The sequence below is a fragment of the Lonchura striata genome, chromosome 33 (assembly GCF_046129695.1).
Source record: "Lonchura striata isolate bLonStr1 chromosome 33, bLonStr1.mat, whole genome shotgun sequence".
NCBI lineage: Eukaryota > Metazoa > Chordata > Aves > Passeriformes > Estrildidae > Lonchura > Lonchura striata.
In genome coordinates this window covers 1112603-1130610 of record NC_134635.1, presented here as the reverse complement: position 1 = coordinate 1130610, position 18008 = coordinate 1112603, and the positions used below count along the sequence as shown (strand labels likewise).

At 50.2% G+C, this 18008-nt stretch overlaps 1 protein-coding gene across 1 annotated transcript in view; it reads right to left on the bottom strand.

The window, feature by feature from the left end:
* Window positions 1–787: 787 nt before the first annotated feature.
* SMG5 (SMG5 nonsense mediated mRNA decay factor) overlaps window positions 788–18008 on the bottom strand; it is a 30354-nt gene continuing 13133 nt past the window's right edge. Inside the window, exons 8-22 of the mRNA XM_021532193.3 lie at window positions 17644–17769; window positions 17142–17210; window positions 15059–15267; window positions 14800–14937; window positions 13080–13781; window positions 10013–10182; window positions 9676–9751; window positions 8728–8903; window positions 8212–8370; window positions 7943–8002; window positions 6974–7133; window positions 6504–6594; window positions 5844–5918; window positions 5413–5551; window positions 788–5033 (exon numbers count right to left, since the gene is read on the bottom strand). Of these exons, the coding sequence (XP_021387868.1) occupies window positions 4950–5033; window positions 5413–5551; window positions 5844–5918; window positions 6504–6594; window positions 6974–7133; window positions 7943–8002; window positions 8212–8370; window positions 8728–8903; window positions 9676–9751; window positions 10013–10182; window positions 13080–13781; window positions 14800–14937; window positions 15059–15267; window positions 17142–17210; window positions 17644–17769 (2434 nt within the window). The 3' untranslated portion in view covers window positions 788–4949. The remainder of the gene's footprint in view (window positions 5034–5412; window positions 5552–5843; window positions 5919–6503; window positions 6595–6973; window positions 7134–7942; window positions 8003–8211; window positions 8371–8727; window positions 8904–9675; window positions 9752–10012; window positions 10183–13079; window positions 13782–14799; window positions 14938–15058; window positions 15268–17141; window positions 17211–17643; window positions 17770–18008) is intronic.

The window sequence follows — 18008 nt, the reverse complement described above, 5'->3', positions numbered from 1 at the left end:
GGCCCTTTCAAGCAGGAAAAAGCATTCCCAGCCCTGCTCAAGGGGATGGAGTCAGCAGTGATAGTCCCTTTCTGCCAGCTCAGCCTTGGACAGGGCAGTCTCACCCCCAGCCCGTTTCCCTTCTGGGGACTGAAGCTGGATTCACCTTTTATCTCCCCCTCTGCCCATCCCGCTGGTGCAGCCTCCAAAGAACCCAAGAGGGAGAGAGAATTCATGGCAGTGCCCAGCTTGGGGCTCCCACCAGGGCAAGCAGATCAGGGTGCTCTGATAGCAATGAATTCAGGGCAGGATTACTGATCTATTTTTCTCTCCCTGCCCCTCAGCTACCCATGGCACCAGGGCATGGTGGGACCCTCACACAGCCCAATTTCCAGCCTGAAGCCCCCAGCCCACTCTCTCCCAGCACCTTGAAGGGACACTGGAAAATCACACATTTTAAAAATTTACACTTCCCTGTCTCCTGCTTCTGTCTTCTGCTTCTTCACCCCCTTTCCCCCATTAAAAGTGAGCTGCAAAGGCCCCAGTGAGCTGAGCCAGGTCCTCGTGCAGGGTCAGGGGTGCTCCTGTGGCAGCAGAGTCCTACCAAGAGGATGAAGTCATCCCAAATCACAAAGGCAGAAAGGGAAATGCTACTCCCATCACAGGGAGGAAGGACCCACCTGCACTTCTTTACTGGAAAGTCTGGTCAGCAAAGCATATGGGGTGGATTTACAGATGGAAAATGCACTCGGCCCCCAGGCTGCACAGGAAAGGTGGGATGGGCTGGGAATGACCACAGGACACAAAGTACAAACATCTGGTATTTTATTAAGCCAGTTGCTGTGCTCAGACCATGGTCAGACATATGCTGGGAGCCCCAGCCCCTGCTCACCCAGCTGGGCCCCATGTCCCCTCGATCCTCCCTGGCTCTGCAAGCCCGTGTGCCACACGAGAGCTGAGGAGAGGTTGATTGTCCCTCGCCTCGAACCTACATCCCCTCACTGCGAGCGGCAAGGCCAGCAGCACGGCCCCTGTGCCAGCCCTCCCTGCCCACGCCCTGGCCAGCCCTGCTGCACACCAAGAAGGAAAAGAGCCCTAAATTGAAGATGCGAGACAAAATCCGAGGCATTGCGGGTGGCCTCAAGCCAAGCAAGGATGGGAGCAGAGGATGTTCCTGCTTGGAACAGCCCATGAAACCATGGAGCAGAAGCCCAACAAGCACCAGCGACTGTGTCCACCACGGTTTGGGGACAGCCCAGCCAGCCTCAGCCACCACAGACCTGTGTCCTCCCAGCATGGGGTCACCCCAAAAACCCCGAGCCACTCAACAGGGTGGTAAGGAAGAGAAAAAACAAACCCAAGAAACACACCAGAACACATGAAAACTCTTGTTTTCAGCCCACAAGATGGTTTTTCTGTTTGCTCTCCTTCCCAGCACAGCAGGCACTACTTGACTGGCTCACAGCTGCTCCAGGGCAAGCCTGTGGCTGGTGCAGGAGCAGCACTGCAGGAAGAGCCACGGCTGGAGCCTGCCCTCTCCATCCTGCCCGATGCTCTCCTGACGAGGCAGCTCACGGTTCTGGCTTGGACAAGGGTGGGGGGCTCTCAGGGAGCCCCCACTGCAGCACCACAGCAGCCACAGGCTGCACAGAGCCTTCCACAGAGCCTTCCCTTTGCTTCCACCCCAAGACCCATTCCATGTCAGCAAGCCACCATGCCAGGGGAGAGATGCAGTGACCCTTGGACAGAGCAGTTCTGTTCAAGGAGGAAACTCCAGCTCATCCTGAGTGTTGGGATGGGGGCAGAGAAGTGACTTCCTTCACCCCAGTCCAGGGGATGATATGTTGAGCCCCCTCAGAAGGCCAGGCTTGCTGGAGGACACTGCATGCCATCTCCCCAAGGCTGCCCTGCAGCCACACTGCTCTCACACTGTGAAGCCTCCCAGTTTTTCAGCTCTTGGCATCTCTGACTGGGGATGCAAATCCAAAAACCATTCACCAGGTCCTCAAGCACAGTGCTCTGGATAGGAAAAGGGTAGCACAGGGACCCTTCAGGTGGCCTTTTTAAAGGTCACAATCCCTCCCCATCCAGCCCAGAGTGGAAGGTGTCATGAGGATAATCCGGATTCCCCATTGCATGCTGAGGGCTTCTTTCTCACATATGCAAAATTTTGGAATATTAAACCAACCCCTCAGGGGACCAGAGCAGTGACTGAGGGGTAGCTGTGAGCAGCCCCTGCTGTTGCCATGTGAACCCATGTGGGTTCACAGCAGCTCCACTGCCCCTGGTTATAGAAAATTAATTTCTTTACTTTTGCTCTTAAACTGGATCCCTTGCCCACACAAGGCCTCAGTGACTCAGAACACAGCTCCTCCTCAGCCTGCCCAACTGTGCAGCACTTGGCTCCCAGCTGCACCCTGCAGGGCTGTGGGAGCTGCAAGAACTGAAAACATCTGCCATCAACTGAAACACTTGCCACCAGTGAGACAGGAATTCCCCCCGGCCTGCTGCTTTACCTGTACTGCTCTTCTCTCCCCTCAAGATCCAGCCAGGACCTAAGGAATGCTCGACCCGGGGTGAAGCTGAAGACTGCTCCCAGCTCCTCACTGCTTTGACCATAGCCCAGCAATGCTTCTCTTCACCAACCCCAAGTGCAGCCATAAGGGTGACACTGAGGCTCTCAGGACAAACACACCGAGCTCAGCCTCAGTGACCTCCAGACTCCTCTGCTTGCTTGGCAGACAGGACTGGGGGGGTTTCTTCAGCAGCAGGAAAAAGCAGAGCACATCAACTCTCTGTGCCCCCCACCAGACAAGGAGGATTTCACCTCAAGAACAGTCCCACAAGGAGATTCCCTTCTCTTTTTCCACCCCATCAGACAGAAGTAATGAGCTACACAAACAAATTATTTCAAATAAAACCACTGGAGGAAAGAGTGACTGGGAGCTTCACAACCCATCTCAGATCTCCAAGAATCCCCAAGGTGTGCCAGAGTCTCTGACCTGCTGTCCTGCAAATGACCTTCTCTTGGCTTAGCCAAGCAGAGTACTGTGAGTTTCAGGAGAAGCTGTAAAAGGGAAGATCCTGCAGGGAAGCCCCCGTCCCTCACAGCCAGCCTGTCAGCCTCCAGGATGGACCAGCTGTACCATGGAGGTTGGCATTTCCCTCTGCTGTGCTGTAAAGGAGCTGGAACTGGAAGAGAAAGGAATCCTCTGGTACTTGTGCTGGTATTTTTAGTTTTTACCTGAAAACAAGGAACATCCTGCAGTACAACACACCATGCTCAGAGCCTGCACAGAGTGGAGTATGTGACTCAGCTTCTCATGTTATGCTCTCTTGGCTGTAGCAGTTTCTGGCTGGCCCATGTGAGAACACAGAAGACTCCAGTGGTTTGTACTTGCATAGCTGCTGCTGGTTCATGTGGATGGAGACATCTGTTCCGTGGGCACAAAGAGGCAAGAGGGAGCATGAAGAGACTGCCCAGCCCCTCTCCTGCTGCCCTGCGAGCAACCTGCAGCTTCCTGTCCGAGCAGCGGCCAAGTGACGGCGTGTCAGACGCAGGCTGCCTGAGATGCTGCCAGGATGGAGCTCTGCAGGATCCCTCCCAGCTCACCTGGGCAACCAGCTCTTCCAGCACCTGCCCAGGTAGCACCAGCCCTCCTGTCTGGGATGCCAAAAGCACGGAACAGTCCGTGAGCTCGGAGCTCCTGGACAGCCTCTGCCAGCCCAGGACGCGAGAATGGGGGACACAAACGCTCCAGCTCTGTAACCATCTCTAGCACAGCATTGCAGCAGTGGTGCACTGAACAACCAGCAGAAGATAATGGCTTTGAGATTCTCCTTCCTCCTCCACACCCTATTGAAAGATTTAGTGGGGAAAAAAAGGGAAAAAAAGAAAAGATGAAAAAGAGGCTTTGGGTCCTTTGGAGACATCTGCTCCATCCCAGTGTTGCAGTGCTCAAGCCAAGCATCTGAGCCTTAATGGTGTAGAAATCCCACCCGGCTCTTCTCTCTCATTCAGCAGTTCTGCCAGATTCCTCCTTTTCTCCAAGGTCTAATGCATAGTGGGAGAAACTGGGGATGGAGGCAGAGTCCTGTGGCATCCCTGGAGCAGCATGGTGGAGCGTGCAGCTCCCAGGGAGAGTGGAGTGCAACACAAGGCTGCTCCCTCCTCACAGGCCAACATCCCTTTGCACTGAGCCCGCTCCATGGGGGCCTGGGAAAGGAAATAAATATGCTTGTTCTACAACAAAAAAAATTATATTAAGAGCTTTCCCCCCCCTTTTAAATAGAGTGTTTCCTTTTCTTTCTGATGTTGGAAGAGCATCCAAAACCCCAAAGGAACTCCTATTTTTTCTTTTTTTTTAATATTATTTATATATATAAAAACTAAAAATTAAAAAGAAAAAAACCCTTGAAAAATAATTAATTCAAAAGGGGGGCGGGGGGGAAGAAATACTATCCACTTTCCTGTCCCCAGATTGCCAAACAAGAGCAAAACACTCTTTGGATCTTCTTTCCCAAGCCGGAGGGTTCCGTTTCTGCTGCACTGGTTTGGTTTTGCTGAAGTGAAGTCCACGCTTTGAACCACCAGCCTGCTTCTGCTGGCCAAGCAAGCTTTGGGAGGAAGGAGGGGGATGAAGGACTGCCTGTCTCTTGCCCATCTCTGCCGACTGGGAGAAGGGCAGAGCTCTGCCCCGGCCATACCGAGGGGCCTCTCTCAGAGCAGTTGGCGCCATCAGAGCTGTACAGCCGTCTGGTCAGGATGCAGGTGGAGGGTGTCAGTGTGCGTGCCCACTTTGGATTTTTTTTTTTAATTTGTTTGGGTAGGTATTTTTGATGCTGTTGCTGCTGCTGCTGCTGCTTCTTCGTGTCGTAAGTGTCGCCCAGATTGTTGTTTCCTTCGTTCAGACGCTGCACGTTGCGAGAGGGGGAGAGAAAGGTTCACCAACCCGATGCCTTTCTGACCATCAGCCCATCTCTTTCCACTGCTTGTAGAACTCCAGAACATTTTTTATCTCTATGCTGGCATTGGCGGCTGCCTGGATGGCAGACTGCAAGCAAACACAGACAAAACAGATGGTTAAATTTTAACTTGCCCTGTCAAGACAGCTGCCATTCCCAGCCTGGGGACTCTCCAGCAGCCTGGCACAGCTGGAAGGCCAAATCCTCCCAATTTTCATTGCTCTGGTACAAGAGGCTTGCACAGACACGAAATTAAATTCTCTCATCTGCCCCACAATACTCTGTATCACAAAATAACGAAGCCTTGAGGGAATAAGGAATCTCAACAAATAAAGTAACTTTGGGGAAATCAGGCCAGTTATTAGCCAAAGCAAAAAGACATTTTAAAAAAATCTCTTGCCAATTGATCATGTTATATCCTTGCTAGGAGGCAGAATGGCTCAGCTCAGCCAGACAAGAGCTACTGACCTGCATGGGCACTGAGAAGGAGCTCGGGTCCTCCAGCTGGAAGCCCGTGATGATGGTGACCATTCCTGTGGTGTCGTCCTCTCCGCTGCCCTGGGACACTGTCAGTTGTTTGCAGCTGTCCAGTATTTTATAGAGATTCCTGACAGAACAGAGAAACAGAGGGGAAGGTCAGCACAAAGACCACATCTGCTCAGGACAATAAATGGGAAGCAGGGCTGCTTTCATATTCCCATTAAGGACTTTTCTGAGACCTTTCTGAGCACAGAGTGCTTTGTGTAACATGCACAGGTGTGTGTCCTTATCTCCAAGGAATGTCATCATTACTCACACATAGAACAAGCTCTGCAATGGATCCCAGTGCTAACACCTCTCCCCAAAGCCACCTGCCTGCTGCGAACCAGGCTCAGACACCTTCAGATGTTGAATCTTACCAGGCATCTAAATCTTGTCTCTTCAACTTATGCCTCTCAAAGCTCTTCCCAACATCCTTCTGGCAACGAATGTACCTAAGGAGAAAGCAGAGTCTCTGAGCTCATATGGAGACCATCACACAGGCTAAAGTCAGTGCTCCACAGCAGCTCCTCTGGCTGCTGCAGGGCTTCCACCAACCCAAACCTAACACCCAAAGGTCCATGCAAGGAATCCTCTGTGAATCGCTTTGATCACCTCCCTGCCTCACCACCATTCCCACATGGTGCTCTCAGCACCACGTCTCAAGCCCACCAGCCCTGACACTGACCCCAGAGATGCAGTTTGTCCTTTCAGCTGTGTTTCTGCAGAGCACCCGGGCACAATCCAGCTCTTCCAGCACTCTCAGTGCAGTAGCAAAGGTCACTGCTCCAGTTTATACAGCAACAGAGATGCAACTCCACCATTGCTCAGAAGCAGCTGTACTTCGCAGCTGAGCAGCAACTACCAGCACATCTGAAGAACCAGCTGCTGAATCTGCTCCTTCACTGCCTTCCCATTCCTGAAGTCTGGCTTTTCCTTGGCCCACTCCTCCTTCTGCTTCAAGGGATCCACAGCCTGCTCCCACCCAAAGCCCACCCCTTCCAAAAACAAGGGGAAACCCACCCCTCTCCTGCTCTCACCTGTTTCCCTTTTTAAATTCTGCCTCCAGATACCGAATGCTGTCCCTAGCACCGGCGTTCTCCTTTTTCAGGAAGTCTAGGCCATCGATAACTAACAGGAGGAAAAAAACCAAAGAACAAAAACCATCTTGTTTACAGTTCTACTTCTGCAAACCAATCCAGAGGCATCAAGCACTCCCCATTCCACAGAACACTGCCCAATGCACAGCTGCCACCGGAGAGGCACGGAGGGAACAGAACCTCTCTCCTCTCAGCTCTTCTGACACACTGTCAAAATCTCAAGCATGGGCCACACACAGAACAGGCTCCAAAAGAACACATCAAAAGGGTGTTGCAACTGTTCCAGATGAAGTGAAGGATAAGAGCAGGAGGAGGGAAAGCCACCACCCAGGCGTCTGGGGCCTGCTCCTAGCACAGAAGGGACAGGGGCAGGCAGCCACTGCCAGTTACCTGCTGTGGAGTCCCCATACCTGTTCGAGGGATGATGATTATGAACCTCCCGCTGGTGGCCAGCTGCTTGACAAGAGCCAGGTGCTGGCAGAGGGCCTGGGTGTCCGGAACAAGGTAAGGAGACATGGCTGACTGTGCCTTGGGCTGCTGGAGACTTCCCTCCAGCTGAGACACCTCCAGCTGAAAACACACGTGCAAAGACACTCACTTCACATTTATTCTGAAACACACATCAAACAGGGCAAGACTTGCCCTGCAAAGCTCCACCAGGCCCTTCCAACCTCCAAGCACATAGAACTAGAGGGCTGCATGCAGCAGAGAGTCAGCAAGAGAAGAGGATCTCACTCTGCACTACCCAGTGCAGCCTCACCTCGAGTACTGTGAACAGTTTGGGCACCTTGATGTAAGAGGGGCATTGAAATATCAGACAGTGTCCAGAGGAGGATGACCAGGATGGAGAAAGGCCTCATGTGGCTGAGGTCAGTCAGTTTGCTCAGCTTGGGAAAGAGAAGGCTGAGGGTGACTGCCCCATCACAGCCTAAACCCTCCTTGAGAGGGTCAGCAAGCAGGAGATGCTGACTTCCTCTCTTTAGTGACTAGCAATGGGACATGAGGAAATGGTACATTTCATTTCTAGCTTCATTGCTGCATCAGGGCAACTTCAGGCTGAACATTAGGAAAAGGTTCTTCCCTCAGAGGGGGAAGAAGCTCCCCAGGAAAGTGGCTGTCACGCCAAGCCTGCCAGAGCTCAAGGAGTGGCTGAACACCCTTGGGCATTCAGTTTAAAGTAGCCCTGTGAGGAGCAGGGACTTGGACTCTGTGATTCTTATGGAATCCCTTCCAGCCTGAGATCCTCTACACTTCCATCTATGCAGGATGGACTTACTGCCTCTGTGTGGAACAGGAGCAGAGTTCCCCCTTCCCTTCCCAGGTTCTGACATTCCAGCCACTACCCTGCTGGTTTTCAGGCTGGAACTGGTGTCTCCTACCTGCAGACGAAGCTGAGCCATGTCTCTCATGAGCCTGTTCCGACGAGCTTCCTCTGCAGCCTAGTTGCAAAACCAAACTTCCATATCAGTTAGCAGGAAACACACCAGCTGACATAGCATACACTTCCAGAGTGAAAAGGGGACACTGGAATGGCTTTAAGGAGCAGAACTTTCATCTCCTCCCAGATATCTGTGATTATAATTACGACCTAATAGTAAGCAACAGGAAACAGAGAATACAGAGAATTCATTCACCTCTACGAACTCACCATGTGAAACTGAGCCTGGGCCTGGTGCAACAAGCTGTCTTGCTCTGACTGTGCTATGCTGATGAAGATCCCAAGCTCTGAGTTGAACTGCAGGATGCTGCCTTGCAAGTGGGTAATGAAGTGGCCGAAGCTCCGAATGCAGCAGATCCGCACGACAGACTGCAAGGAAGCAGCAGCAGTCACCAACCAGCCACCACAGCCACGGTGTGGCCTGAGGCAGCGCCCACCTGCAGCTCACACTTTTGGAAAAGGCAGGACCCAGTATTAAATGCCCAGTTCTGGTGGATGATTCTGATCTCTTCTGAAGTCAGAGACTGCAGGAAAGGCTGCAGCTGGCCAGAAGGTTCAAGGGTGCCAGCAGTCTGGGGCTTCCCCAACCCAAGGAAATCTTAGGAAACAGCAGCACGCTGCCACTCCTGCTCCAGAAACCTCTGCTCAAGCCTTCAGTGCTAGGAAAAGGAACCACATATCACAAGAATCCAAATCTGATTTTTTTCAGGATTTATCCCAACTCACCTCCTCAACTGCTGAGAAAATGGGCCGATCCTGCTCGAAGTTAAACCTCTTGTGTGCATTTTTCAGAGGGGGGAGATTGCGCAGGGCCACATCTTCCGGGAGCAGCAGGTTGGCCTTCAGGTCTGGGAGCTCAGCATCACTCAGGATGTCTTTGACTTCATCACACAGGGCCAGCCCTGGAGAGGAGGGACAAGAAGGAGAGCAAAACAACTGATGGTGGGGCTAAGAGGAGAACTGCTTTAAGGCACATGATCTATAATGATCACCGGCAGAGGTGTTAATGAAACATGTTCTGTGAGCACCAGCTTAAAGAGGAACCACAAGAACACTCACAATATAAAGAGCAACTCTCCCAAACAATCTGTCAGGGGATTCTGGGAAATCCCCTGTTTGGAGGGACAGCTTTCCCCACCTATTCCAACTAATGAGCAACTGTGTTTAAACTCCCCTTCTCATAAAACATTGGGAACTTCAGGCTCAGCCCTGAAGAGAGCACATTATGAGCAGTTTGAGCTCCAAAACTATTTTCCAGGATTACCATGGCAAAATCACAGCCTTACTCCTGCTATTTCACTCCTGTTGGCCACACATGGATTCTCACATGCTGGTGCCAGTGTTTCAGTATGCTGCCAGCAACATTAATGCATTTTTGTGTATGATTTTTGGGGTTGTCCTGTCAGGACCAGAGTTGAACTCAATCCTGGAGCAAGGTGAGGGGTTTCTTCCAACTCAGGATGTTCTATGATTACATGATTTGAAAGACTATGGGACAGTATTTAACTGGAATGGTGTTTAAACAAAAAAAAACAACACATGCACGTTTTACTTCCTATTGTGCTTATAAAAACTGCTACTTGGAAATCTCCCTCCCTAAGTTCTCACACACCCTGGGAATTACTGATGACTAGGCTTGGTGAAACATGACATTTCCACTTCTTTCTCCAGTACCTGATTCCTGCAGGTCTGCAGCTGAAGGCAGAAGGTTCAGGAGTACAGACAGCCTGTTCCACAGGCTCTGAGAGCTCTGCAGGAACAGAACACAAAAGGTCATAGAAAATGTCATGACAGATGCATACAACAACTAGGCAGCTTAGGCCTTCCAGTATCCCACAACACTCAGAATATTTTATGAAGAGTAAATATCACCATCCTTTTTAGGCTCAGATTAGCTTAATTCAGCTGCTGGGGGACATAACATCACCCTCTGCTCAGGATTGGGGCCGTGGCTGCAACCACCTCAGGGAAGCTGACACAACCTTGTAGAGAGCCCTGACACCATCCCCACCTGAGCACACATAATGATGAGGTCTGTGTTTGTCCTCAGCCAGTCCAGGAACACCTTGACAGTAAGCAGCAGCCCTTCATTGGTCACAATCTCCAACTTCTCCTGAAGGGATCGCTCATTTCTGCAGGATTTGTTACTTGAAATACTTTCTTCTGAGTCAGACACATCATCTGGAAAACAAAGGCAAGCACAAGATGGCAGCTGTTAAACCCCCTGAGATGCCAAGCCCTGCTGGTATCAGAACAGAACTGGGCTGGCAATAGCAGAGTTGAAATACTAGGTGCCTCCACACATCCTCACAAAAGCAGTCTCTAGAGTGTATCACCCCTGCATCTCCTTCTTCCTTGGGATAAGAGGGTTAAAATCTCCCTGTGAAGGTTTGACCAATGCCTAACCTCTGCAGCAGCCTCCATGCTGACAGAGTGGGGCAGCACATGCCAGCACGAGGACCAGAGCAGTTCCTGCAGGGAACTGAGCCCTGAGGCCAACATGCTCCCAGCTTCGAGCCAGGCAAGAGCAGGAAATGGCAGGGCTGTCCTGTGAGTCAGAGAATTTTAAATATTGAACATATCCTTTGCACTCTTCTATCTCTCCAGAGCTGAGGATCTCAAAGGCATTGCCAGTGGAATCTCGTGTGACACAAGTGACCTGAGGTCAGTGTGGGAATCACCCACACGTTTTACAGACCCTCATTTCCAGTGCTACCATTGTTTCCTATGAGCACAGCTATGGGCATTCCACAAACCCTCAGAATCACAAGGAGTGATTTATTCAGAGCCCACCACTGACAGTGTTACACCATGAAAAAGCAGTTTGGATACAGCACACATGAGGAGAGCCCAAAGCAAAAAAGTACACAGTGAACTCATTCCATCTCTCATTTTCTACACCCGTAAAGGTATTGTGGTCACACATTCCTGGAGCTGAAACAGCGACATAACCACTGAGGGAAAGGTTAAACAGACCAAAGCCCATTTGTTTCTTCCTTTAACACCCATCTCTTTCATGTGGCCATGGAGCAGTGTCACGAGCCAGTCAACACTAACATGATCTAATACTGTGCCTTAAAATGCTGGCCCAGGCAAAACCTGAATTTTGCCAGTACTGTAGCCAGCTGGATTTGGCAGCAGGATGTAGAATGTTTCCTTGCTCCAGGGAAGTTGGGAGGAATGAAAAACAAGACTGAACAGGCCCAAGTAGTTTTATGTGGAACACAAACAATTCCCTGTAGTCTATCAGATCTCCCTTTCCAGCTGTTTTTGCCCAGAACATCACTCAGCTGTGTAAGCTGAGTGGTGAAGGAGACACAGCAGCTCCACCTGCTGTGCAGCTCCCAGGAGTTCAGCATGCAACAGTCAGTGAGGCACATCTGGGGGGTCACAGAGAGGCCCTCAACACCTCTCACATGCACCTGAGTCACATCGCCCACACAAACTTCTACGTGAGCATTGGGCTGATAATCTGTCATCTCATGGAAAACTTCCTGTCCCTCATCTGCCTTGACACCAGAAGCAATAGTAAGTGTCTGATTAGATATTTCACAAAGGGAAAAGGGAAGATGCAATTTTTAATACCTGCTGGAATCATCCTCTGGAGCCAAAATGGCTTCACTATAGCAATTCATGCCTGAAAAATTCATTTACCTTCTACGATGGGGTTACAGCAGTGGAGGATGAGGGAAGAGCAACTGACCTCATCCACCTGGATTTATGCAGAGCATTTGACACTGTCCTGCACAACATTCTTGTTTCTTAACTGGACAGACATGGATTTGATGGATAAACCACTTAGTCGATGACAACTTGGCTGGATAGTCATGGTTAAAGAGCTGCAGCCAACAGCTCAATGTCCAAGTGGAGAGCAGTGACAAGGGGCATCCTCAGGGGTTGGGACCAGCACTTTTTAACACCTTTGCTGGTGTCAGACACTGAGATCAAGTACACCCTCAGCCAGCTTGCTGACAACACTGAGCTGTGTGGTGGGGTCACACACTGGAGGGAAGGGATGGCATCAGAGGAACCTGGACAGGCTGGAAAGCTGGGTCTGTGCCAACCCCAGAAGGAATGGCAAAGGCAAGGAGAAATGTTGCACCTGTATTGAGGCACCCCCAAGTACAAACGCAGGCTGGGAGAGAATGGATGGAGAGCAGCCCAGAGAAGGATTTGGGGGATGGGTTGACAAGAAGCTCAGCATGCCGTGGCAACGTGCACTGGGGGCCCAGAAAGCCAACACTGTCCTGGGCTCGTCCCCAACAGCGTGGGCAGCGTGTGAAGGGGAAATTCTGCCCCTCTGCTCTGCTGAGACCCTCCCCTGCAGAGCTGCCTCCAGCTCTGGGTCCCCAGCACAGGGAGGACAAGGAGCTGCTGGAGTGAGTCCAGGGGAGGCCACGGAGATGATCCAGGGGCTGCAACCCCTCTGCTCTGGAGACAGGCTGGGAGAGCTGGGGGTGTTCAGCTTCGAGAAGTAAAGGCTCCAGGGGGACCTCAGAGCCCCTTCCACTGCCTAAAGGGGCTCCAGAAGGGTGAGGGACTTTCACAAAGTCCTGAATGGGACAAAGGGGAATGGTTTTAAACTGAAGGAAGGCAAATTTAAATGTGATATTAGGAAGAAATTGCTCCCTGTGAGGGTGGTGAAGCTCTGGTACAGGTTGCCAAGAGAAGCTGTGGCTGCCCCATCCCTGAAGTGTTTAAGGTCAGGTTGGAGCAGCCTAGTGCAAGAGTGCATGAAATGACATGGAAGTTTGTTCCTTCCAAACAAACTAGCCTGTGAGCCCGTGATTATCACAGCTGCTCAGCATTTAGTCTGCAGAACAGTAGTTGTTCTGGTAACCCTGGTTGGCCACAGGTGTTTCCTTTGCCCAGTGCACATACTCCTGCATGCTGGGCAATGTAAAAGTAAAGCTCCTCCGTCAGGACATCTCCAACCCAAGGCCTGCCCACTACTTGGGCAACCTGCTCCTCCAAATCTAACCAAAGGAAAGCTTGCACCAAGGGAAATGGTGACTTTAGCAAACAGACTGCTATAATTTGCAGTTTTCTACACATAATTGCAATAACAAGGCCCTTACCTTGCTCTGCCAAGCTGGGCTTCTCCAGATCTCCATTGACACATGGCTTGCTCTCTATCCCACCCTTCAAGGCAGGTGGTTCACTGTTGGGTTTCAGGAGGATGTTGCTGAACGTGGGAGCCAAGCGAAAGCAGCGTTTGGTCTGGAACAGCTGGGTGGACATGGCCTGGAGATTACTGGCTATGCTTGCATCATTAGTGCTCAGGGAAGCTGGCCCATTGACTGCTGGATCTACAGCTTCAGTTTTGGAGATGCTTGGGCTCTTGGAGTCCCCCAGCCCACTGCTATCCACACAGTTTTTTAGGGCCTCTTTGGGCCCACTTTTGCCTTGGCTGCCTCCTTCCTCACCCGGTTCATCCTCCATGTCCTCCAAGTCAGACCGAGATTCTTGGCTGTTCATGTCAGAGTCTGTCTCCACATCAAAAGCAGCTTCTGCTTCCTCATCGCTCTTCTCTGAACCACTCTCTGAGCCATCACTGCCCTTGATGGAGCTCTGGCTGGAGTCAGAGTCAAAGCCCTCACTCAGGTCGCTCTCATCCACCTTCTGGGGGTGGCGGCGGCGGCGCAGGCAGGACAGACGAGAGTACTTTTTGCTTTTCTTGCAGTCGTTCTTCCGCTGCTCCTCGCTGGGCTGATGATTGGCCAACTCAGCTTCAGCTTCCTTCTCAATTGAGTTCACAGCCTCCCGTGGCTCCTGCTCATCTGCATTTACAGGGAGAATGCAAGTTAAAGTTACAGTGTGTTCCTCAGGCTGCTGCTGGCCAGCCCTGGATCCAGGAAACCAGAGCTGCAAACTTCAGCCATCACTTCCATCTGCGTCTTCCACCCCCAGAAGAAAGATTCACTTTCTCAAAGCACCTGGGAAGCCAGGATTTCTACTGCCCAAGCTGGGCTACTCTGCTACCAGGCAGCCTCAGTGCTCAAGGCTGAAAAACCAGAATAGAACACAGGTGAATTCTAATGCTCCTCCTCAGCTTTCTACAGTCAGAGCTGAGTGACCCACTGAGCAGAGCAGGGACATGGGCTCTGTAACTACACTGTCCTGACCCAATCTCTTTCTTGACCAACATGCATGGAACCTTTCTAGCAGCCCTGGATCACTATGACAGCTTCAAAACCTGCAGAGGAGGGGTCGTTCATTGCTGCTTTTACCAGAAACTCCCTCACCCTGCATTCAGTGAGGTATTGCCAATGGACTGTTTCTAGGGAAAAGGCTTAGTAGTTTTAGTTACTGCTCAAAAAAATCCCCCAGCAATTCAAGAGTCACCCTTGCCTGAGCAGAATTGAGGTATGCTGAGAGGGCCTGTTGCTGTCAGCCCCACTCTGCCCCTTCTGCCTCACTCAGCCCGGGTGTTTTACCTGAGATCATCTCCTCATGGAGGAGGAAAGCAGCCAGTAAACAACAGCAAACAGAGACAGAGAATAAAATCTCAGATTGGGATAAAGAGATGATGAATGAACTTCCAAGAGATACAGAAACCAATCACCTTATAAAGAAAACATGTCCATCCTGCAGTGATTCAGATACTCAGAAAGAGCATACAAGAAGAGACAACTCAGCACATCAACCATCTTGGGGATTCCAGACCAGACGTAAAAGATCAATAACACCTCTGCACTACAAAACCCATGCCCAGGGGAGAAAGGGCAGACAGGGGAAAGACAGCCCTGTAGGCAGGTGACCTGGGGGACCCAGGTGCTGCTGTCTCTGTTCTCTTACCTGTGCCATCACTCTGAAAGGCTGGGACAGGATTTTCCCCTTCTTCTAGCTCAGCCTGGAGGCGAATATTGACGTGATTTATCAGGTGAGAGAAGAGAGCCAGTGTGAAGGCAATGGCTGCACTGTACTGCTTGGAACCTGCAAGCAGACAGCACAGTGAGATGGAGGAGGTGAGCACTACACCAGTGCAGACAGCATCTCCAGCCTAACTGTGCTGCTGGGTGCTCACCACGAAATTTCCAAACAAAGCACTGGTTACCTGCCCTCTTGAGGCTGTGAACGCTCATAAGGCAGATGATCACCATGCGAAAGATCAGGAGATCAGGAAGGAAGGAATAGCCACTGTCATATTCTTCTTCATCTTCACTGGTTGAGCTCAGGTTAGGCGGAGAGGGCAGGTAGAACAAGCACAGGTTGAAATCCTCCAGCACAGACTGGCAGAGAGATGTCAGCTCAGAATCCAAAGAGCTTAAAAAGAGTGAAAAATAATTAAGAATTATTAACTCAACACTTATGCTCCTGGCATGTCTGCTCAGAAACTGAAACAAAACTGGCAGTCTGGCTGGCCTTTAGCACTAGGCAGGATGAAGCACCAGGGAATATACTGCAGGCAACAACAGCTATGGGAAGTAAGTGACATTAATCTGATTATGATTTCCTATTTAAAGCTGCTTAACTAAAACAATACTTAGAGATGGGTCACCAAAAACCAGATTAATTTTCCCCTGGGAGCTCAGCAGTGGCCATTAAGATACATGAGGCACTTAAATGCTAATGGGAGCAAAAGTTCTAGATGCACTGCTCAGTGAAAAGTATTACATTGTCACACACATGGGACTCAGATTTTCCTCCTCCTACGTCTCTCCTGCTGCCCAGAATATTCCAAAATCCTCCACAGCTGTTCAGTCCTTCAAAGGAAGCCATGAGATCAATTCAATGGGCTGCAGGAGCCTCCTAGTTACAAAACAGACTTATTTGTGAAATTTCCAGCAAAGCCTTTTCAGGGGAAACTGTGCTTGGGAAACTAAAGTAAATCCCAAACTTCTTATGTTCTAAATACATGTTGAGTGGATATTAGAGGAGCCTTGTAGTTCCACCTCAGTATAAGGCAGTATTGGAAAGCCAATCCCATACTGGGCTGCACAAACAAGGGCAGAGCCAGCAGGTTGAGAACTTGTTCTCCTCCTCCATGCACTCACAAGGTGGCATCTGGAGCACTGTATCTGGTCTTTGGGTCCACAGGACAAAAGAACCACCAAACAAAACACACTGACAAACTGGATTTAGTCCAGCAGAGGAGCAGAGAACATGATGTATGAGAAGAGGCAAAGAGAATCAAGTTTGTTCAGCCTGAAATACAGAAGGCATGTGGGGTTGTCTCCTGTTTCCAGATGCCAAATAGGTGATTACAGAGGACTGAATAAGACTCTCCTTAATGGTGCACCGCAAAAAGAAGAGAAATTATGGGTACACACTACAGAAAAGAAAAAAGAGATTAGATGCAAGGAGAAAAAAATTCTATGGTGAAGGTGGTCAAACACTGGAAAGGGGACCAGAAAGTGTGGGATCCAGTGTGGGATTTCTGTCCTTGGATCCAGTCAAAACTCAGTGTGATAAGACTCTGAGCAAGCTCATCCAACTTCACATCTGCATCTACTTTCACAGTGAACACTACTTTGGGGAAGTACCAGACTCCCAAAAGGCCCCTTCCAATCTAAACCATTCCACAATGAATTTAACTGCAGCTTGTATCTAAGCCCTTTAAAACACCTGTTCTGTTTCAAGCAGTAAGAGACTTATTTAAAATCACCTGAAAACCTCCCAGCAGAGACAGAGAAAACCCAATAAAAAAATCTAGAAGCCCAAAATCACACAGCTATACAAAGCTTCCCATTTATTCCAACACAATCAGGTTTTGGTGTTTTGTCGACCAAGGTGTTTGGTTACAGACCTCTAAGTGCAGAGAACAGCCCCACACATGTGTGGACAGCAACTCTTTGCTGTCCCATCAGCCCGAGTACAGGACTTGCCAGGAAAAAGCATCTGCTGATTGCATGGGGTAAGCAAACACCAAAGGCACAGCACAGACAGCTGCAAGGCCCAGGAGCTCAGCACGCACTCAGGCTGGCTTGATTTAGACAAGTCACCAAGTATTTAACTCTTTGGTATTTAAGCCTCCCCTGGAAACACAATCTTCATGCTCCATGCAAGGACAGTCCAAAGTCTTGGGCCTTTTGGCAAAAAGCCTCAGCACAGGCACTGTTGTCTTACAAGAAACCATCCCTTCTGAGTGCCTGCTACTGTCAATTGTCAATAGAAGATACAATCTACCATAACATTACCTGCTCTTTGGCTGCAAAAGACTCTGCAGGTACATGAAGCTCACCAGCAACCTCTTAATGTCTTTTCCTCTAAAAAAGATGGAGGAGAAAACACTGTAAAGCAGGTGCCCTATCACAGACATGGCACCTGACAGAGCTCTATTAGGTAAATCAGGTCTCAACTGAAAAGTCCATTCTGATGAAACTGGAGAGAAACAAGAAAGTTTATACACTGCCAACTTTCACCAATATGCCCCAACCCCAACTCCAGAGAAGAGTGAGAAAAATCTCTCAATGCAAACTCTACACCTGGCTAGCATTTAGCTTTTCTCCTGAAATTATTACCCAAGACAGCAAGATTGGGATCTAGAGTGGGGCTCTCAAAATTTGGCAACAGTCACCGTGCTGAAATGGCCCATCTACCAGCTCCACTTCCCACAAAGGCATTACTCTCAACCCAGAGGATACACTAGTGGCACTGCAAACTCTCAGCCTGCACCTCTCCTTTTCTTTCCCTTCTTACCGTTTCTTGCTTGGAGACAGCTTCCTGGTTTCACATTTCTTCAGCTGATGATACATCTTGGCTGCTTTGTCATACAGCCGCTTCAGGTTCCCATAGGCACCTTCGAAGGACACTTCAGACTGGATGCTAAAGCACCAAACAGGACACAGCCAAAGTTACTTCTCCACAAGGCTGCTCACACTTTAGGGCTTTAACTCACTAGCAAGTTATTCAGGAATCAAGGCATGAGGACAGGTACCCAGTGCTGCTGGTCTGAACATGCTGGGCACTAAACTCCCACCAATGGCTGGGAATTGCACCTCAGTTACCTCACAGCTTCCGCCTGCCCTGCTTAACACATATTCTCAAATCAGTGCCTTCAGGCC